This window comes from Physcomitrium patens, chromosome 20, assembly GCF_059467195.1.
Source record: "Physcomitrium patens ecotype Gransden chromosome 20, ASM5946719v1, whole genome shotgun sequence".
Taxonomy (NCBI): domain Eukaryota; kingdom Viridiplantae; phylum Streptophyta; class Bryopsida; order Funariales; family Funariaceae; genus Physcomitrium; species Physcomitrium patens.
In genome coordinates this window covers 12,872,574-12,895,175 of record NC_143429.1, presented here as the reverse complement: position 1 = coordinate 12,895,175, position 22,602 = coordinate 12,872,574, and the positions used below count along the sequence as shown (strand labels likewise).

At 39.6% G+C, this 22,602-nt stretch overlaps 4 protein-coding genes across 9 annotated transcripts; 3 read left to right on the top strand and 1 right to left on the bottom strand.

Moving 5' to 3' along the window:
- Positions 1-807: 807 nt before the first annotated feature.
- On the bottom strand, positions 808-2,577 carry LOC112273660 (protein DJ-1 homolog A). The gene has a single exon (XM_024502682.3). It carries the CDS (start codon positions 2,447-2,449, stop codon positions 1,019-1,021), a length of 1,431 nt encoding a protein of 476 aa, XP_024358450.1. The 5' UTR covers positions 2,450-2,577; the 3' UTR covers positions 808-1,018.
- Positions 2,578-5,263: 2,686 nt separating this feature from the next.
- On the top strand, positions 5,264-13,739 carry LOC112272958 (uncharacterized). Of its 6 annotated transcripts, none has more exons than XM_024501181.3 (15): positions 5,267-5,643; positions 6,491-6,583; positions 7,352-7,434; positions 7,611-7,702; positions 7,962-8,048; positions 8,328-8,374; positions 8,723-8,780; positions 9,115-9,225; positions 9,528-9,662; positions 10,174-10,257; positions 10,760-10,829; positions 11,205-11,284; positions 11,574-11,687; positions 12,419-12,663; positions 12,807-13,739. In XM_024501181.3, coding segments are annotated over exons 3-15 (1,413 nt in total). In that variant the 5' UTR covers positions 5,267-5,643; positions 6,491-6,583; positions 7,352-7,432; the 3' UTR covers positions 13,095-13,739. The 6 variants fall into 6 exon arrangements, with proteins under 6 accessions (XP_024356952.1, XP_024356951.1, XP_024356948.1 ...); XM_024501182.3 differs by having other exon boundaries at positions 5,502-5,643; positions 6,491-6,519; XM_024501184.3 differs by lacking the exon at positions 6,491-6,583 and having other exon boundaries at positions 5,264-5,643; positions 9,543-9,662.
- Positions 13,740-15,655: 1,916 nt separating this feature from the next.
- On the top strand, positions 15,656-17,652 carry LOC112272959 (GDP-fucose transporter 1). The gene has a single exon (XM_024501187.3). It carries the CDS (start codon positions 16,252-16,254, stop codon positions 17,293-17,295), a length of 1,044 nt encoding a protein of 347 aa, XP_024356955.1. The 5' UTR covers positions 15,656-16,251; the 3' UTR covers positions 17,296-17,652.
- A 1,951-nt stretch (positions 17,653-19,603) lies between these two features.
- LOC112273570 (alpha carbonic anhydrase 8) lies at positions 19,604-21,477 on the top strand. The gene is made up of 7 exons (XM_090245090.1): positions 19,604-19,643; positions 19,764-19,925; positions 20,130-20,338; positions 20,519-20,625; positions 20,813-20,915; positions 21,026-21,173; positions 21,404-21,477. The coding sequence occupies exons 1-7, from the start codon at positions 19,604-19,606 to the stop codon at positions 21,475-21,477; spliced, it is 843 nt and encodes a 280-aa protein (XP_090101216.1).
- The last annotated feature ends 1,125 nt before the right edge of the window (positions 21,478-22,602 follow it).

Below are 22,602 nucleotides of genomic sequence, written 5' to 3'. Positions count from 1 at the left end.
CATTGTGAAATTAGAAGTTGTCATATAACTAACAACTTAGTGATAAGATTAAGGTTGATGTTTTCTTTTTTTTGATCCAATTGCAAACCGCACTTATAACCCTCAATTACATTCTACAATGCAAAATGCATATTCTAGACCTTCATACAAATCAATATAAATGTGCTTGGTGCCACATAATCAAATGTGCAAGCAACAACAATTGTTACATGAAATTCGTCCTCTCTAATAGCTTTGCCAATCTTTTGATATGATCAACATTAACTTAGTTTTGTTAAAGCCCTATGTTAACTCAATTTTTGGTTCACTTTTGACAAAGACAATGAAACATACAATGAATCAAAAAAATTGTCTCCTATTGTTTATCCAATGCATTTGTCCCCTCTGATCTGTTTTATATAAGAGATTCTATATGGTGCTAAAGGGATAGATTCACGTCATACCTCTGTTCTGAATCTATAAATTTTCCAAAATCAGGTCATATCTCCATCTTTACAATTTACAATTTATGTAATTTAGGTCATACCTCATATGAGGCAATTTTCCAAAATTCGAGCAAAGATGTGTTCAAAGTCCCTCCGAAGTGCGGTTCTAAAACAATTATTAAGTGATGTTATTCGTTGTTGATATACTTTACTTCTGATATGTCTGAATTTAGAATTACTCAGATCGGATCCGTAATTTTATGTAACAATTTTTAAGAGCAAAAATCATAGGATATAGTTCAATTTACCCACTACAAACCTACGTTACTTTTTTGAATGTTCGCCAGCACAAGAACAGTAATAGCCTCCCATCTTAATGGTATAGCGCAAGAGATTCTCAACTTCTAAGAGTTAGTTACATACCCAGTGAGCGGAATTCGCCAGCGGTGGTTTGCAACACGCACCACTGCATGCAAAACTTTCCTCACTCGGATGAAATTCGCACTAATCAAAATTGCAGCAATGAAGGCATCTGAATTCTAAACGATTCAAAGCATGGCTCAGCCACAATGTCTACTACAAAACATGTAATTTCAAACGTAATTGAAGACCATTGGTTCAGCTACCTCCTGAGCTTTGCTGCGGCTAAAGAGCTTTTCCACTATATTGAGAGTAAATTCCATCGCAGTTCCAGGGCCTCTGCTAGTGATCAGGCGCCCATCGATCACCACCCGACCTTCCACGGCACTCTGATCTTTCAAAATACTAGAAAATGCTGGATGACTCGTTGCCTTCTTTCCATTTAATAATCCATTTGCTTCAAGAACCACGGCAGGTGCGGCACAAATTGCACCATAGCAGCGTCCACTTTCAACTTGTTGATTCAAAATTTTCGACAACTCTTCCGATTCTTGAAGGCGAGTTGCGCCAGGCATGCCTCCAGGTAATACAACTAGATCGAACTTGGTCTGAACAATCTCAGAGACAAGAGTATCAGCCACGAGCTGCACGTTACGGGAAGCCTTGATGGTAGTCTCACTTTCCACAGAAGCTACAACGACTTCCGCACCGGCTCTCCGCAAAATATCCACGATTATGACCACCTCCATCTCTTCTGAACCATTTGCAACTGGAACCAGCACCCGAGGGATCGACGACGTCGTCCAATCCTCATCATTAAATTTCAAAGCCGCAGAAACAATACCGTCATGCGATGGAAGTACCATTGGATCAGCCACTGCGGGCACGCTCTCAGGACCATAAAGCTGCTCAATGAGAGCCAACGCAAACTCGAACGCAGTACCAGGAGCACGGCTGGTCGTCAATGCACCATCTCTCACCACTCTGCCCCCCACTGATGACTTATCCTCCAACTTTACTGCAAATCCAGGATGGCAAGTAGCATTGAGCCCCGCCAAAAGCCCCCAAGATTGAAGCGCAACCACTGGAGCAGCGCAAATTGCAGCAAACATCCGCTTCTCCTGCGACTGTTTCACCGTGATCCTCTTCAAAACCTGTGAATCCCGAAACCTCTCAGCACCAGGCATTCCACCAGGCAACACCACAAGATCATACTCCACTCCCTCGCATTCCGATATCAAACAATCCGCCAACAGATTCACACCCCGCGAAGCATTGACGAGCTTTCCCTCTTCCACGGATGCAACCGTCACCGCCGCACCAGCTCGCCGCAGAACATCGATCACAATCACGGCCTCCATCTCCTCGGTGCCGTTCGCCACAGGCACCAGCACTTGCTTCTTCGCTGGAGACTTCTCCATCGCAGAATTGGCCTGCGCCATCACTACACGAGCATCAACCCTCCTAGACCTCCTCGAGGACTCCTTCACTTTGGTCCTACACCAAGCTTGAGACCTCTCAAATTGAAGCGACTCCGAGACGGGACACAAAGCCGAGCTCAGATTGCAAATGTCTCGCCGAGATTGTCCCTCGATCACGCGCAGAACAAGGCACGGCAGAAGACCGGACACGATTGGCAACACTGAGATAGCCATAGCCGCCATAGCCGAAGTCCAATATACAAACGAAGACAGGCGCTGCAGCAGTATCGCAGCCCCTCTTCCCGTAGGCGTTCTCTCCTTCCACAACCTACGCTCTCATGGCGTTCTAATGGCTGCTTCACCTTCCCTGCTAATCGCAGTGCTAAACAAGCTTAGGGCCCCTTAATCAACTTCCATCATAAAGTGGCTGATGGTCCTTTTCATTCACACTCTCTGCCATTCTCTATCAATGAACGTTGAACTTGTAGTGTCAACCATTCTGTAATAACAATTAAAATCAGTAATGAATCTTATCTCACTCTGTGTATGTGTATGCAATTAAAATCACTAATGAATCTTATCTCACTCTGTGTATGTGTATTATTTCAAGGTATGAAATTCATTCAGATATATATATATATATATATATATACAAGGAGTTGCTGAAGCAAGACCTCTATATTGTTAGAGCCACACCCCACATGGATACACTCCTACTCTCCCCTCAACTCCCACTCTTCAAGTGCTCTCCTCTCCTATTGCTCTACACTTGTGTTTACTTTAGCTCTCCCTTGCCACTCTTTACTTATGTCTAATCCTACTTTTTCTTTATCACTTTAAACTTGTGCATACACACTAAATCCTCACTTCTAATGCTTCATCCGCCCAAATGCAAGTCGCTTTATTGATCAACCTTCTCCAAAGTGTCCAAAAAAGAATTATGAAGTGTAATCCTAAAAAGCATCGTAGTGCAAGCAACCACAACACCTTTTGGGGTGTGGTTTTATCAATATGGAGGTGTGGCTTTAGCAATTCTCTAGAGAGAGAGAAAGAGAGAATTAACCAATATTTATTAATAGATATTATTTTATATTTAATTGATGTACTACTTTAAATTATGTAATATATATATATATATATATATATATAAATTTTGTTGTTTATCTCAAGAGTCCAAAGTTGGTTTGTTATTGGAAGTTCATAGATCAAATAAATGGTGTATATTGCAAAGGACTTGAAGTTTAGAGATGGATTGTTGTAAGTTGATTGGTGTTCATTAAATCTAAAATGTTAATTGAGTGGAATTCATCTCAAGTTTGAATATTTATTATAAATAATATGCCAAAAATTATTAGAAACATGTCTTTGATTTTAAGGAGTTTAAACACCAGAATATTGGTGTTTATAAATGAATTCACAAGACCTCTAAAAACAATAATATTTTTGATGATACAATGAAAAATAAGATTAATTTTTTTATATATTAATTTTTTTAAATATCAATATATGTGTTTCAAATTAATATATACATTTCAAATTAATGTATATAATAAAATTAATGACTGTAATATATATATTTTTAACCAACTATATCTTTAAAACCAAACTTTTAATGATAAACTTCATTCACTTGTAATTAATTTTTGAATATTATAAACTACTAGCTTATTGAGAATAAATTGATCCACTTATCATCATTAGTTGCATATCCAATCATTTTTATTTTATTTTTTATTTTTTTATTGGTTTTCAATCAATACAAATCTAGAAGTGGAGAATATTTGATGATAATTAGGATGGGTGGATATATTTAGTAAATGTTTGGATCAATTTAACAGTCTCTATGTCTTTCTATACATACAAAGTTGCAACTATTGTGTATTCTATTTTATTTATTCATTTATTGGTTTAAAATTTTGATTATAAAGATAAGTTCAAAGATATTGTAGAATATGAATGTGGCAGCTTGTGGTAGCATTAGCAATATATATATATATATATATATATATATTTATTTATATATCTATATATGTCTATATGACTAATAATATCTTTAAAGAATTACTTTGTTATCATTTCTCACAACATTTGCAATAATAAACTAAAAAATAAATAATAAAAATAATTTTGATAATACTTTGGTGAAATAAAATAAAAATTTAACTTTTTAATTTTTTTGTAATTATTTTATTCTATTATAAAGAATCTAAAAGAAATTCACAAATCCAAACTATGCGATTTTTAAAGTTGGATTATGCAATTAGTTGTACTATATTTTTAAAAATGGTGTGTGTAAGTATGTGTGTATTTTTATTTTTCAAACAAAAAATATCATTCTTAAAACAAAGCAAGGGCATCCAATGTTAGAAAATTATATATCTATCTATCTATCTATCTATCTATCTGTATATATATATATATATATATATATATCTATATATGATAAAATACAGTTATTGTATTATAATGCTAAATTAATGATGCAAAAGTTGTAAACTTAAAATAAAATCTTATATTTGGTTTAACCTTGTTTTTTTAAAGTTATTTAAACTGTACCAGTTAAGCCATGACTACCAATGGTTTGTTGGCATGTGGTGCATCAGTATTATTTATTTATTTTATTTTTTTTTTCGTTTTCAATAATTTTGTGGGTGAGCACTAATACATGATAACATTGCCGTTTATTTTCAGCATATCATTGTGTGAAACATACATTGAAACGAGTTTTTAGTGTGGTTTTCACATTACCATGAAAAAAAATATTCTCATAGATTGTATTTTTAAAAGTAAAATCAGAAACATAAAAAATGACCTGCAGTTATCTGAAATGCGTCATAGATCATTCTTTTATCAACTTCCGAATTATTTATACATTTATTTGCATATTTATATATACGTGTATGAGTAACTGAAGCCAGGAACGAGATATGATACAGTATGGATTACAATACGATTCGAAAATACACGAATACAATTAGATCGGAAACCCTAATTACGGTGTCTCTCTCTCGCTTCGACTCCAGTCTGACTTGCTCTTGCAAGCTCACATTTAGACTTCTCACCCCCATAGCCATTGCGTTGCTTCACCCGTTTCTGTACTCTTGTATAATTATCGTTCTCTCGTCCTCATCCATGAACTTGTTCGGCTTGCAACGTGGATTTTGAGCTCTCCGTGGCTCGTTTTAGTCCTAGATCGCGCAGGCAAGCGTTGATTTCAGGCAACGCTCCGGGTGCTCGTAGTTTTAATGCTTTGGCTCGAGGGGTATATATTATTAAGAGGAGTTCATGCGGATCTCATAAGTGTTTAGGGTGCTGGATTTGGTGTTATGAAGTAGAGTAGTTGTAGTTCGTCCATCTCGAGGTGGTGGTCTTGGAGGAGGTGGCTCTCTCTCGTTGAGCACAGTGGTTGGTCCTTGCCGATCGCGCTCACCGAAAACGTGAGTTCTTACTCCGGTTCGCAATAGTTTCACGCTGCTCAAGTATGGTGTTTGAAGCCACATGCATCCGTGGGATTGATTGTCGTCTAGGTTGTTTGAATGGAGTCGTGGTCGATGTGTCGGTTGTCTCGTTCTTATCGCTCAGAGCACTATTTGAGTTTTTTTCTCTTTTTTCTTTTGCTTCATCGTCACCTTTGATTTGTCTTTTTGAATTGTCCTTCAAATCACTCGCTTACATGCGAGTATTTGATGATTGAGTGTCTCTTATTTGGTTGGTTTGATATTTTCGACGTTATTGACCCGTGGTTATTATCATACGCAACACATCTTTTTATTGAATAAGCTGTGAAGTTTTCTCGTTTGAGTATAATCAGGTTAATTTCACCGATTAATTAGTCTGGTTCAAAGTGAATGTATGGCGTTCTTTACGCTTGGAGCTTTGTTTGTATGTGGAATGACTCTTTTGAGTCTATTCGGTTCTGCATTGATTATTAGGCCTGTCCGTGTTTACATTATTTACTTGCATGCGAAGCCCCATCCCTCTCCCTTCCCTTTTTTCTTGCGGTGTCTATGCAGCTGTACGAAAGTGCTGTACAAGAGAAGCTAAATGTTAGTCGCATTCACTAATATGTTTCGTACATAATTGCAGCACTTGTTTGACTTTGTTCTCTGCATTAGTTTGCTTGATTCTTCAGCCTACCTCACGCGATGTATTTCTAGATATTAAATGCCATCGGATATATAACGGTCGGTGCTTGTTGTCTCGTATGAAGTATTGGGAAGGTTTGGCTTCATCTTTACGAATGTCTAATGCTCTGATTTGGCATTGTCTGCAATTGTGGTGCAGTGCAACTGCCTTACATTTGAGGGAATGAGGTAGTGCTGTTTTCATCGACACCTGAATCACCTTTTTGATTCCTCGTGTTTCGCACAAGGAATGGTACTGTTATCTAGCAGACATGCCATCGTGCCTGTGTGACTTCTGTGAGACATGAACGTTATTAAGTTTAGGAGTATCATTTTGTTCTCGAGGTTCCTCTGTCTTCTTCGGAGCTCTTCTGTTATTCTTTATTTATTTATTTATCTTTGTTTAAAACACTGAGGGTTTTAGTTAGTGAGTGGTGGAATCCTGTGTACCTGGATTTTGCTATGTTCCTACTACTATGCACCGAAGATCTAGTTGAGTTTCCTGTGTTTTTCCTTTTCCTTTAGTTTTTGATTACTTCCCGATCCTCTCACTGTACCTAGTTCTCTAAAGAGTACAATTTATATGCATTTTCTTAGATCGAACATTGCGTGCGCTCAAGGAACAACTATGAAGTACTATGATATCTTTTTTCTGTTCGTGTGCTATTCGTTCCTTTTGTTGGTTGTTGATACGTTGAGTGTAGTTCTTGTTCTGAGTTGCAATGAGTTTCGCTCGGCATATTTTTTATCTACATTTTTGTCAGTGTGTAGATAATTTACAGTATTTTGTTACCACGTGTAGCCAGTAGGAAACTTATCTCTATTATTTCGCTCTGTATCTTGGTGTAACATTCATGAGCTTCTTGTAGCTCCCTTTCTTCTTGATGCGGAAATGAATGTTGCGGATAGATATTCATAGTCATGTTAGTATGTTCTCCAGGTCTATACCTTCAGAAAGTGAGTTAAAGCAAATCATGTCCTCAACTAAGCTTCACAAACTCAATTCGTTTCTGGCTGTCAGGCACTTAAACTTGATCACCTCGCGTGATTGGTGGGGTTCACACACTGGAGCAGGTCTTATGTACCCACAAGCAAATTCTCAATGTAAAGACCGACTTTCAGTAAATTGTTTCTCGCACGCTACAGTGTTTTCTTTTACTAGCTTAACTTCCGCTTGCGTCTCCCTTGGTAATATTATTTTGAGGGCTTCAATAAGCTCTTGTAACTCTCCGTGATTTTATTTAGCAATATGCATGCTTTTCGTGGACTTTATACTACAGGTTGCCCTCAACTCCATTTGAAGTTACGAAAGGGCAAATGTCCTCTATTGCTAAGCTTCGTGCTGCCGGATCTTCTGTAGAATTATCAGCAGGTAAACTAAATATCAGTTTTAAACAAGTTACTCTGTTTTAGAGTGCAGCTCCCTGAGTCACACGGCGGATATTGATTTTCTTTTTATGATGGGAAGAAAATCTACGAATGTATTGTGTGATCCTCTAGCATACTCGAATAGTGTGGATTGGATGTTGTCGTTCCCAGCGTAGCCTTTCCGGGTAGTGACGTTTTTAGAATTTTAAATCTCCTATCGATGCGTTTTATTTCGTTTGAAATTATAGCGTGTCTCTTTTCAGAGGAAGATGCCCAGGCAAGAGCCGCTATTATAGCTGTGCAAAAGGAAATGGATGATGCTGATGAACCAAGTTTTCTCGAAGAAGAAGGTAAATATAGATCATGAAGTTTTCTCGATAATTGTTTTTGTTGCAAACAGTTTGTAGCTATTTGAAATCCGGAAACGTAAAGATCGGCGTTTTTTTAGCAGTATTAACTGGGAACGTGAATTCTTTTTAAGTGGGGGGTTTTTGGTGCTTATTTGCCATGCAAGAATGGAGTTAGTCTATTTGCCACTGAGCTGCAAATGCTGGAGAAAATCATTATTAATTGCTGATTGGTGTCCACTAATTGTAGAGCTTTTGCTTACAACTTGTCCTCTTTGGCAGATATGTATGTATTTGATCGAGAGCCCCTTACAGATGAATTGAATCTGGTATGGTCCATGAAACTGAGCTTCTTGGGGTGACTTGTGCACTCCACTACCTGTCATCGAACTGTATGAAGAATATTGGAACGTTGCTTTTCTTTTATAAGTATTTCCAGAATAAAAATCTTCGAATAGAACCATCTTGCAGCATGGTAATTAAAATGTGGTTGTCAAATAGATTTAGATACAGAGCGATTTTAACCAACGAATCTAACACTTCAAAAACATTCAGCTCATGCGAACTGTGCAGAATTCAAGAACTTACTTTGCTGCACTTGTTATTGTTAAGATTTCTCCTGTTCCAGTCTGTTTCCCTGATTTTTACTGCATGGGTGGCTTCTGTATTCTTCGTAGGTTTCATGTAACATGTGCAAGAAACCCATCAAGGATAGTCAGTTTGCTGCACACGCTGGTTAGTCTATTTCAGATTGTTTTGACTCCGTAGATGTATCTTCAACCTTGAACTAGGGGTCTTCAATATTGATTAGTTTTCTGTGGAATTTAGAAATTTTGTATTCAAAGAAATACTGGCTTTTGAGTAGGATGGTTGGAATGTCATGTTTGAGCTTAATTTCGCTGAAGATCTAATTTTTTTCAGTTAAATGGCGTCGTGAAGTATAGAAATTACAAGATGATTACATATCTCAAGTTGCTTGAGATATCCGGAGAGTGATAATAGTATGTATAGTGTTTTGAAACCCCAGATATTCACATCTTCTGGGTGTTGAATCATGTTGCTTTATCAGAGAGATGTAGGTCCTTGAACACCCAAGACGATTCCACACTTGATATAGATGGTGGAGCTGGTCACAAGAAGCCGCCACGCAAGGCACGAATGAAGTTGACATCTCAAGATAGTATCCTGTCACATTTCTATAATCTCTCCCTCGATAACTTTTATGAAGTAATCTATTTTTGTTGGCCTTGCCCACTATAGCATGAAACATTTTGTGTTATGTATTGCCACTTTGAGTTGGCCTGCGTTAGCAAAATAGGGGTCTGGAAAGACTACGACGGTAGATGGGTTTTTGATCTTTGTAGGGCCTTCGTGCCCAGAAGCGTTTATTCTTTTGCGCTTGTGTGGTCTTATGACCTTGTACGGTCTTGTGGTTTGAGTTTTTATCAATTCCATGTTATTAGCATCCTTAGCTATGATACGATGACATTGGAGCAGGAGATATGGAACGATTTCCGTCCGCAGAAGATGATGACATTCAAGAGAATGCTGGTGTTTCTGGTGGCACTTATGAAGATCAACCTCCTGTGTACAGTAGCAATCCTCGAGGCACAAAGAGTACGTCTTCCCGTAATTTGAAGGGTCTTTCCATTTCAAAAGCTTCTTGTTTAAAGCATTGACAATCCAACCAGGCAATGTAGATTAGTTACAAAAGAGGGTGGCAGTTTTTCGTAACTTCACACACCAACACTTTGTGTGAAGTCGTATGACCGTTATGATGGGCGAGTGCAGTTTTTCTCTGTTGGCAGCCTTCTGTGAATTGAAGGACTGATTAGGTCTTACGTTGCATTCCTTTTGTTACAGGAGTCTTCTTGTCATCTAATAGGTCTAGTCGTGAGCTTTGACTCTGATTTGGCTGGTTTCTTTGTGTCTTTTTGTGAGTATGCTATGTGTCCCATCCTCTAAATGATAATCTTTTAGTTGATGAGCACCTTGATGTCACTGTACTGTACCTAGCTCGATACAACTTCTTGATGGTTGTAATGTGGCTGAATTTTAGTATACGTTTGTCATGACATGGTATCTGTTTTCAGTTCGTTGATACACTCTGGGTACTCTTCCTCTGCAGAAGTTATGAACATTTCAGAAGGAACTGTGGTTGCTGCTCCCAAAGTTGGAAGGCCACGAAAGTCATTAGTTGTTGCTCCAGGAGGTACAATTAGTTCTGTACCTTAAGAAGTTAATATTTCTTGCTCCTTTTGGGCTGAATGTTCTTAGAAGGAAAGTCTATGCTTTATCCTTGTCTAAAGTAGTTATTTGAGTGGTTTGACTCATTTTGGCTGTTTACACATTCCAAAGATCACTGAAATCAGTGCTTATGAATGAGATTTTACTGAGATTGTTTGGCATTTCTAGCTCTAGATAGAAGTCACTGATTGTTGTGGATGGTTGTGGATTACAACGAACAGCCGTTTGATTGTCATACACTTTTACTAATTTCTGTTTTCTAGTTAGACACAGATCACGTTACCTCATGGTTTACTATTGTAACTGTGGCTCGTCTGTATGTTAACATTTAGCGGGAAGAAGTGTAAACCCTACGGATGATTCTTGGAATTTTTTTGGGCCTAGACGCTACTAAACTTGAATTTCAGAAATAGTGCGAGCTATACCTATCTCATAGCGTACTCATTGTTATCCGAACATGGTGATAGATGCTGGAGTTGCTTCAGTTGGAGCTACTCATTCTGAGGTTGTCCAGCCTCTTCCAAAGCGTCCAAAATTGTAAGAAAATCACCGGCTTTTTTAAAGTTTTTATAAATTTCATTATTATTATTAGTATTATTATTATTCTTTGTTGATATTTTCTGGAATTGTTGTCTATGCTTCAGTCATTTAAGTACCGAGTTTGCAACGCAGTTTAAGTAGCTGATCATGAATATATTCTTTAAATTGGGATGATACTGTGTCCACAATCTTACTCACTTTCCCAGTTGTGCAATTCATCTCTTTTTCGATGCCGAGGGTTTTATGATGGATTAATGCCTTTCAAGAGCTATTTAATGATAATTCAGCTGACACGCTTTCTTCAGTAACAGTGTTGTAAGTAATGGTATTCCAATTTTCTCTATCCAGCATATCTGAGATGTTCGGGTGCAGATTGACTACAGAGGAGCTGGATACACTTTGCGGAGTTTTAATTCCTCAGACTGGCATTATGTGTCGGCGATCCATAACTTGTAAGTCTGCGTGTAAATCGACCTTGTGGAGTACTAGGTTTGCATTAGTAAGCTGCAGATACAGATTATAGCCAATCATGTCTTACGCTCTATCATAAGTTTGTGGTTGTATCTACTGTTTACATATTCCTGTAAGCTTCTCAGTTGTTTAAGTTCATTGTTGCAACAATTTCATTTTTCTCACCTAAGTTGATAAGTTTTTTACACAGCAGGATAAGGAGTATGTATGTACAGAACGGAGGAATTTGAGGATTTTGAAGTGCCTTAATCACTGATTCTCCCATTTCAGGTAAATTGCACTCTGAAACAAGTAAGCGAGCAGTATCAGGACGGCGACGTCCTTACGATGTCCTACTACGAGAATTCAAAGCCAACAAACTGGCTGCTGCATCACAAAATACGGGTAGGTAGCCTGTGGTGAGTCACCCCTCTACTTTTGAGATCGTGAATGTACGTAATCAGATTCTTCTGAACTCCTATCCCGTCTTAGGTAGCACGATCGGTGCTCTGTAATTGATGGTGAACCACGCTTGGTCCTTGTTATGGCTGTAGCTTCCTCCGATTCTAATTTTTATCCATTCTATCGATATCTTCCTAGTATCTGCCAGATGCAAATATCTACCTGTCTAGGAGTATTAGGGAACAGAGGACTTTTTGTGTTGTTCTTTGCGCATAGCTACCAGATGTAGCCTCGTCGTCGTTCCTTCAAATCCAGAGAAACTGATTCAAATCACTGGCTGTTTGAAGTCACGAGTATAAGTTGTTGTAGTGCTTAATACACGCTTGAAGTGAAGCCTTTTTCTTTTGGTAGAAGTTTCTGCAGTGGTCGACCACACCAGATCTGTCTTTCTCGTGGAAAGTTTATGAGAGAGCACTAGTCAATCCTGTGTTATCGTGTACCGAATAGTGAAATAGTTTCTTGGTCGATGCTAATGAAAGTTGGCAGGAGTAGTTAACCATGTAGTTCAAGGGATAATTTCACCAGATTATCAGATGCATTTGTTTGTTGCTGTTGTGAAGTTGTAGCAATTTGGAAGGATTTTGCCATAAGTTAGTTTTTGTCGTCCGGTTTTACAAATGTTCAGAATCTTGACCAGAAATGCCGCATTTCATCTTGATGAATTGGTTTTGCAGTTGCAGTTGCAAATCCTTTGCCATTGGCTACAAAGGAATACTGTCACAGGCCAGACCACTGTATGCGTGCTGTTCTGGGGTCTTTATTCTCCGATGCATGCAGTCGTCGTGCTGGTAACAGAGGGAACAGTCCAGATAGACTTTCAGGAGAGTTGGGTGGCCAAGTTTTGCCTGCTCTTACTCTTCCAGCAGATCAGTCTTCTGATCTGCAGACATGTCAACTCTCAGGGTTCAACCAGAAAAAGGTGTAACGATTGTTCTGCACGTGAATTGAGCTTCTGCTGTATGTTTCATATACTTGCAGTGTCACACGAGAAGTTCGACCAGAATTTAACAGCAATACTGACTAGTTGTGTTGTTTGTTGGACATGGAACTTTCTGGATATAGTCTGCAGATCAGAGGGACAAGGATGATAAGAACGCTGCACCTGTTCAAGCGATACAAATGGGACGTGTGAAAGCCGAACCGGGGCTCAACCCAGCTGTGGAGTATGCTCGTCTGAATATGACTAGTATGGGTTTGTCTGGAGTGCCAAATTATCAACACCTAGACAACAGGTTGGGGATGGCAGGGGTTCCCGTTGATTATCAACATTTAGTTATGACCAAAGGGAGGCCTGTTCAAGGCTTACCAGTTCTAGGTACCAATGTGCATGGTACGTCACACGCTTGGTGATCTTCTCTTCTACCAGATTGAGTTTTAGTTACTCCCATCTACTTGTACCAGAATCCTCATTCCAGCGCCCTGCCTTCTAAAAAGGAGCTTGTCATCCTTCACGTACCAATCATCCTTCACGTACCTGGTCTGCTGCGCTCTGCCCGGTTAACCAAAGACTGAAATTGGCTGAAGTAGATGCTTTTAATCAACCTGTTATATACAACGTCGTACTAACCTCTTATCGAGTTTATCGGATCGTGGAAAAAGTACTGTGTTGCATAGCAGTTGGAGGCATTTGTTTATTTGGAATAATATTCTCCTGAGAAGCTTTGTAGGGACGATCCATTCTTACGTTAATGACAATTTCTAGTTTAGCGAATGCAAAAGCTATGTTTCAGTTGTCACGCTCTGTTTGACTACTTATCCGTAAGCTCCCTCATAATGATTTCAAAAGCATGTAGTGTCTCAAGATTTCCTTGGAAATCACGTGTGCAGGGAAATCAGTCTCGGCTGCCCTAGGAAGGTGTCCCAACGATACAACTTATTAGTTAGCTGAATACTCTGAACTACTTCGGAATATTGTATTATGTTTTTGCGGAATGTTAACTTGAAATACTTAAGTAGGAAATAAATCTTTGTCAACTTTACTGTGCTTTAACACTATTGGTCGGGCATGTCATAAATGAAATCCAACGAGTTTCTATCCTGCAGTGTATGATACCTGAGGAAGATTGTGATTCTAGTCCAGTTCCTACATTTTGTTCATGTTGAAAAATTTCTTAGCACTAATACTTAATAAATTTTCTTAATAACTAATACAGTGATAACATGGTGCAAGTATATTCTTATTGTTCTCTGGTATTGGCAATGTGTCTCTGAATACACAGATCAAGTCTCTGCCTCTGAATATTTCTCTCTTTCATTATGTATATGTGTATAAATCTAGATATATCTATAGATATATATAAATCAACATCTTATAATGTGGAAATGTTTCTAAGTTTTGGGGATTTTTTTGTTGTAATATTGTCGTCCTGCTCAGTGGCCTAAGTTTACTGGAACACATTCCAATTTGTGTTTTTACATCTTACGTTGCAACATGGCTTGTTTCCAACACATTCACACATGAGATCAAACGATTGCATTGGATTTTGGTGTCATTTCCAAAATAAATGTAGAAAAAACATTCTTGAAATCTTCTATCACATTCATGAAATTTAATCATTCAATCCTGATTTTTGTATTCTAAGTAAGCAAAGTTACAAATTTCTTGGGTATATATTCGAGAAGATTTTGAAGATTAATTGTTTACCTTTGATGACAAACTTTTATTATTCTATGTTAATTCTTATATTTTTAATAGTATAATTTAAGTGGAATTGATCAAGTAACGAAATTGAATATTTTTCATTGATATACGAAAATTTTAAAATGGATATATGTAAATATATATATATATATATATATATAATGTTACTGTGTTTTATTTAGGATTATTGGCTTGAATTACCAACAAGTAGGGTAATAATCCACTCAAACTACCAATAGGATGAAATGAATTATATGTGTATGTTGTTATTGTCATACACTTCTGTTTTGAATTAAAGATCAATAATTTATGTGTCAATAATTTAATTTTTTTGGATCCATGTACTAGTCATTCTAGCTTCTCACCGACTTGATTTGCAAGAGAAGATATTGATTTTTAACAAATTGGTATGCTTTTTCATTAATTGTTTTGTTTGTATCAAAGCTTCATGTTAAGAGCCTTTTGTCAAATTTATCTTGAACTCTGAGTATGTGTGTGTGTCTATATATATATATATATATATATATATAACAAATTAAAAAAATTGATTTGTGAAGTGAGAATTTCCACCAAAAAAATGCTTCATATTCCTCCTACCAACAGTATGAAAAACAGTGCATACACGTATCTAATGTTATAAATTATCTCATTTGCATCGAAAAATTGTAACACAATTGTTTTAACAAATATGAGTAAATAAATGTATATCTATATATATATATATATATGTTCATATTCTGCAAAAACAAATACACGTCAATTGTAATCGTACTCCACAACACTTTTATAAACTCTGGCATGTTCATACTTTACAAGTACGCGACATGCACATTATAATACCCTTCATGAGCAACAGTAAATGGGAATTTACATCACATGAATATATACACAAATATCTGTATATCTATCTATATCTTTACAACCTCAGAAATACTGACATTAAAAAATATTTAAAAAATAATAAAATAAGCACACGTCTAACCAAAACTGTACACGTTGGTGAAACCAATTACAATATCACCATGAATTGCACTTTTTTCCTTTTCAAAAACGCCACATTCCTTTATGAAATCATTTCATATGTTACGAACTTTGATTGCCACGGTGGATGGTACCAAATCCGAACAGAATGGCAAATGAAAAATAATGAATCAACAGCTAATGAAAAACGTGTTCCCGAGAGTCGACGTGGGGAACAGTGAAGGGAGCGTGGCGGTATCCGCCCTAGCGAGCCCACGGCGGCTCCCTACGAGCCCACTCGCAGTGGGAAATTCTTAATGGCGCCTCACGAATCTGCGCAGATCTGCAAGTGGGTACCAATTTTTTTAACTCGCTTCACCGTGTACATGATTTATGTGCCCAATTCTGACCGGAAATTCGGCCATACGTGCAATTGTGGCCCGTCGCCAGAACCTGAGCTGCACGTCTGGAGATTCTACAGCTGCTTCGCAAACGGCTGTTGCAGTTGCGGGAAACCTCGATCATCTCACGTTGTTCGCCCTTCCGTGATCGAGGTTTGATCGAAGTTGAGTCATGCAGAGATTGGGTATTTTTTTTGCCGCGTGAGTAGAGGAGGTGGTGACGATGAACGAGAAGGGCTGAGACGAATTGCGAAAGATTGATGAAGCTCTTGAGAATTAGGAGGTTGTTTGAGGAAGAGGACGGAGCTGAAGGTTGTTAGATGCACTTGGATGGTGCAGGGGTTGCGAAATTGCGACCTGACGTTGGTTTTTGGAATTCCCAGTGAGCTGTATTCGCATGTCGTGATTTAGTAGTTTTGTGAAACCATAGAGTTTTTTGTCACGAGTGTTGTAATTGTTCCTGGGTGGAGAGCACTTTGCGCAAGATTGGGTGGAAAGTTTCAAGATGTCGAAACCGTTGGGGACTATTGTAGGTGTGAGCTCGGCGACCTTGACAGTGGTTGTCGGCTACGCGATCTGCTCTAGCCTGCTCGCCGTGATTAACAAGTACGCCATAACCTATTTTCCTTACCCCGCTCTCCTGACGGCCCTGCAGTACCTTACGTCCGTGGTGGGCGTAGTGGTAGCAGGGTGGTCAGGCGTGATCACCCACAATAAATTTGTCTGGGACACGGCGAGGAAATTCTTCCCCGCCGCGCTCGTTTTCTACCTTGCCATTTTCGCCAATACAAATCTTCTAAAGCATGCGAATGTGGACACATTTATCGTGTTCCGGTCCACCACACCATTGCTGGTCGCCATTGCTGACACGGTTTTCCGAAAACAACCCTTACCTTCTAAATGGACATTCGCCTCGCTCTTGGTGATTTTGGGAGGCGCTGTGGGTTACGTCGCCACGGATTCCCAATTCAGCGTCACCGCATATTCATGGGCGGTTATTTACCTCGTGGTTATTTGCACGGAGATGGTGTACGTGAAGAAGATGGTGACGGATATTGAGCTCAACACCTGGGGTTTTGTTTTCTACAACAACTTGATTTCCCTTCTGCTGTCGCCCATCTTCTGGGTCCTCATGGGCGAGTACAAGATGTTCATGGTGGGAGGGCCTGCTCTGGAGGACGGCCTCATAAGCTTCTTCGCCGTGGGGGTGAGCTGCCTTTTCGGTGTGGCGATCAGCTTCTTCGGTTTCGCGGCTCGCAAGGCAATCTCCGCAACGGCATTCACAGTCACCGGCGTGGTGAACAAGCTCCTCACCGTGGTCATCAATGTCATGATCTGGGACAAGCACGCTTCCAACTTAGGTCTCGGATCTCTCCTCATCACCATTGTTGGTGGCATCCTGTACCAGCAGTCCACCACAAAGAAATCACCATCTGTTCCAGCTCCCGTTGCATCAACCCCTCCAAGCACCGACACGGACGAGGAGAAAGGCTTACTGATCGAAGACAGATCTTCTACCATTGTTTCTGATGAGAAGAATGACGCATAGCAGCAGCAAAACCGGCTCAACATTGACTTTTTCAATTCCTCTACAGATTCACACATTCTGACAACAAATCAACACAGGTTCACCGCTCTGGGCCTTTGATCAGACTTGCAGGGATTTCAGAGCCTCCTGAGACTGGTTCATCATTGTATCAGCTCAAGGTTTGCATCTCTCTGTTCACTGTTATCAGCATCGTCAAGCTTATTTTCGGCAGAGTAGATGGACTGATAGTCTGACAGGACAAGGTTCTTAGATAGCACCAACACATGACTCCTGACAGTTTAACTCAATTTTCATGCTTATTGTCATCGTTGAAATCGTTACTGCAGGAATATAAAGAGAGGCAGGATTCTTTGTTGATACGCTTCGTATTTCAACATTTTGTTTCGTATATCAACATTTAGCTCGCAACTATGGTTGCGTCTTCCTGCATATAATCTCTTCAAGTTGTTTTTGTCAAGTCAATTTGTATCGATGTCTGTCGATTTATTTTTTAGCCTCTGTTCATTAGGTTGTGTAATCCATCGCTTGATAACTAATCACTTATGTGTCATTCGATGTGGTTTGTCATAATCTTAACTTGGAGCTGATGTACTATAATGTAGTATTCCAGTGCTCCCATTTATAGGTTGGATGTTTATATTATATTTAATAGCTGAATATTACTGAAAATGGTAGGGCATCGTCATTAAAGAAGAACAATGAGTATATGTATGCAGTCAATAGGCGTGGTTTTTATTAGAGTGAAATCTGGTGAAAATAGGCAATTTTGACACTTAAACTCAAAAGCTTGTTTTAAACTTGAAAGACTGCTTTAACATTTACACGTCTGGTTTCCAAAGCGTAAATGGATTTAGCTTTCATGTAGTTGCATATAAATGTCTTTTAAAACTTCATTGTGCAGAAATGTTGTATTTATGTCAAGTTGGTAAACTTCCCTTTCTTGAATGGCTGAATGAACAGAAGAATTTAAAGAAATCATATAGAGATGATATGCATAACATTTGAGTTAAAATCCGTCAAAATAGAATTCAATAAATATTTTCCAAAGTAATTCATTTTTTTGCAACACACTTTTATTTTTATTTGAAATAACAAAAGTGATCACCAGAGTCAATCACTCGTGTCTCAGACTGCAATCAGAATGTGAGCACCTGGCAAGCTAATCTTATAGAATCCAATCGTGTCCAACAATCACTACCCATTTATATCAATAAAAATTTAATACTTCCAGATCAAAAAAAGAAAAAAAATAAAGAGAGATTTCTAAACACACTAAACTCCAGATGTACCGCATATTTTCTATTCCTCCCACATTACACGAAGCGAGAGCATAAGACTTTGGGAATAATCAGGACAAGAACAACAACACAAATGAGCAGACTCATCACCCATGAGTCCAGTTTCATGTTGTGATTTGACTAGAATGCTGCGTGTGAGCTCGCACGCATTCCAGCATGTTAGCCCATATTGCAACGCATAAAAAAGGAGGTTGGGTCTGTCGGTGTGCTGCCAAGTCGTTGCGAAACTCGTGATCTAGATCTCGGTCTACGTCAGATCGGTGCTTGAGAACAACTATTGTGCTCGTGACTGATTCTGCGTGGTTACATCACCTAGCAGTCGACGTCGTTTATCAATCATGTGTGTGATATGTGGGTCGGTACCAACTCTAACTGCAAGATGTTGGACTTTGTAAGCAGGCGAACAGGGTGTATGTCCAGATGGAGTGATTGATCTCATCCAATAGTGGCTGCTCACAACTACCGCACGTTATGTTGTTTCTAGTAGAGCGGAGGATTGTATTGTAACAAGTTGCAAAATTCGGTGCTAGTGGGAGGTGAAGTTGATTCTTAAACTCTTCATTTATCCTGTTCATGACACGTGATCCATGAATCAACGTGAATGACTACATGCTGCGATTCATTTGTCGACTCACGCTGGGAGCGCGGATACAGCAAAATCACCCATTTTGCTTCCTAGTGACTGTTGATACATGTGTGATATTTGTTTTAAATTGGGGTGAAATCCTCTGAATTTTGGCAAACAATAAACTTTCCGAATTCCCATGTACCAAAGCTTAGCCTGAAAAAGCGAAACATCTGATATGGTGATCCTTAAAACAATTTTTTTCCCCTCCCAGTGCCTGACAAATGCTTGATGTAACCTTGTGTTACTTGACTGCAAACAAGTCTTTTGTGAATAACCGTCCCTACAAAATATATATATACTGTCCAAATATCTCGGTTCTGAAAGAGCACAAATTCATAGTCATATTCCTAGCATCCGAGACCATATTCGTGTACACCTCACCATGTCGATGAATTCCTTTGATGCAGCTTCGTCGAAAAATGGTACTCGGCCTGCCTTCAACCTGCCATGCATAAATTAACAGCAATCAACGATGCCTGAGATTGGCTCTCACAATCGATTGCCTCTCTCCTTTGGAATCCATGAACGTTGACGACTTTCAGTTGAGTACGACGGGCGACTTCCAAGGCTCCTCGTAGACTCGATTTATTGGCCGCCACTTGTGCAAATGGCTCGATCGGTTGCTATATTGACAATAGTGTGGGCCATTTGTGGCCCGCTCAGCTTTCAAATTGGTGAGAGCTTCGTGAGAGTGCTGGCTCAAGGTGAGATCTGCAGTCGACCGCAGCCTTTGTATCTAGTTCTGACGTTATTGAGGGAAAGTGACCCATGTGTACTTTTGAGTTCTCTGCATTGTAGGGATTCACGTAGAGTATCCTGCCAAATTTAAAGCATCAACCGGAGAAGAGCGCTTGTTTACAATTTATGCCCTTCGATTTTTGATGGATTGTTTTTTCGATTGCTTTTAGAGTTCGACTACACCGATGGGCCGCACGGTCCAGCCAGCTGGGGATGTTTGAATACCTCTTGGAGAACTTGCTCAGATGGCATGGTGCAGTCCCCGATTGCCATCATCCCCCAGATAATTGTCACCAGCAAGAAATTCAAGGACCTGGAAGTGGATTATCCCCACCACGCCGTTCCTGCCAACATATCTAATAATGGCCACTCAGTCGCGGTAATTTCTTCTCAACCAGACACCACTAATTCCTGCTGGGAGATCATGACGGCGGCCGACTTTAAATGGCTTAATTCACCTCACTACGTTCATCTGATGGATTTGCTGCCAGTAGAAACTTGATGATATTGCTGTATTTTTTTCTGAACTCAAGAGAACCAATCTTTCCGACCATGGCAGCTGAAAATTCCCGATGGTTCCGTCGAGCTCAGTATCAAGGGGGAGAAGTACCGAAGCACACAGATGCACTTCCACTGCCCAAGCGAGCACACATTTGTGAAGTACAAGTAAGTACTATAGTATACTCCCTATTGTATATCTATCCATCATCACAAGCTCAAACAAATTTTCATCTCAAGAATAGACAACGAATTGATCACTCAAAGAGTCACACCCCTGACAACCACGACTGGGACTTCGGTAAACTGTTCGGTATGTCGGGACCGGCTTCTGATCCCTCTTAACTTCACACAGGTTTGCTTTGGAGGCTCATCTGGTGCTGATTTCAGCGGCTGGCAAGATTGCGGTGGTCGCATGGCTCATCACTCTGGGACCAGTCAGTCCTTTCTTCGATCAGGTACTGAATACATCCCTCATCTGGCAAACTGGAATGAACGATAATCTTACGAATTAAGGCTTGGTAGTATAACACCAGTCTCTGATAGAATCTATCACATGGTTGCGTAGTTCATCAACAACCTGCCAGCATACAAAGAAGAGTACCCACTTGCATCCCCAATCAAGCTGCTGCCGATCCATGCAGAGCATTACGGCCGGTACACAGGCTCTCTCACCACCCCGCCCTGCACAGAGAACGTCGTGTGGACAGTCTTGCTATGGAACGTGAGATTCAGTGCCCAAAGTTTCACAGTTTCTGCATGCTTTGGGTTTCCAAATTTTGTCAACCGTCAGTTGGGTGCTATTTTCTCCATATTGTTACTGGAGGATCCACGACGATTGGCACTCAACATACACAATCCTTATAATTCATTGCTTGCTGAGGAAGGGGCTATAGAAGTTCTTGCAAACCATTGATCCATTGTGTCGGTGTTGTGGCGCACATGACGCAGTTCCCCACAGTTTCACAGGCGCAGATGAAAAAACTCCAAGCCATTTTGGTATGTTATTCGCCCACCTAGCTCCATGATTTCAGCGTTGTATTAGCCATGGTTGCGCGTTAAACTTTTGAAGTGGATTCGTATCTGAGTAGAGAAGCTTGCCGGAAATCGTCGAAGAAAGCATGCATTACTTCAACATGGAATTCTGCTTCTACCCCTGAAACTTTTCGACCTGCAGAAACCCAATGCACGGCCCACACAACTTCCGAACGGGAGGAAGTTTGTGATCAGCTCCGGACACGATTGATTCAGCTGTATCGAATTCAAGGCCGCAACAGGAAACAAACTCCAAAGATAAAAAATCGTCAGCTGCGCCTATTGATCTCGGGAATCCTTGTCTTCGAACAATGCAAATGAGGTAAAGTAGTTCAACGAGAAATGTAGGAACATTCAGACGAGAACTCCAACTCTTGCGCACAACCTGTGCCCATGTCTGTTGACCTTGTGCTTTTGTGAATAAAAACACGACTACTATGTGTTTCGTCTGTATGAGACCAACTGCTCCGGCTACAAATTCAGTATCCGAGATGTCAAAGAACCTGAGAGCATAGTGCAAGCAGGTGAGCAGTAATAACGGCTTAAAAGTTTTTCTTATCGGCTCACCCAAAGACATTGAATAGAAACAGTTCTATTGAAAGCATGAAAGTAATGAAGCTCTGTCTACAGAACAGACGTTGATTTCCCATTAAAAAATCCTCAACTACGTTGGTAGATTTACTGTTTTGTTAGGTGTGAATACTGTAGATCTCTGAGATGCAAGAACAGTTGTCGGTAATGAACAAAAGCTCGTAAGGGAACGCAGGAGATTATCCCCAAATAATTCATAGCGAGAGCGCTTTTGGGGAAATAATCGCTTGTTCTGTGAGTTGCAAATCCTGCTCATATTCATCGATTAATCAACAGTAGCTAGAAGTCACCCACATGTTTACCTCCATGTCCACAACCCCAACCGTAACAATCTCTCTCAAACATCAACTTCTTCAACAATCTATCCAGCTACAAAAGCATGCAATTCTTCATGCATTCCGCACTGTCCGTACGTGTTTTTTCGTAGTAGAAACCAGATCAAAAAGAACCTCAACAGAAGCAAACATTTGGTATTCTAAATGTGGGTCTAATCGAAAAGACCTCACCATTTGTGGTGGC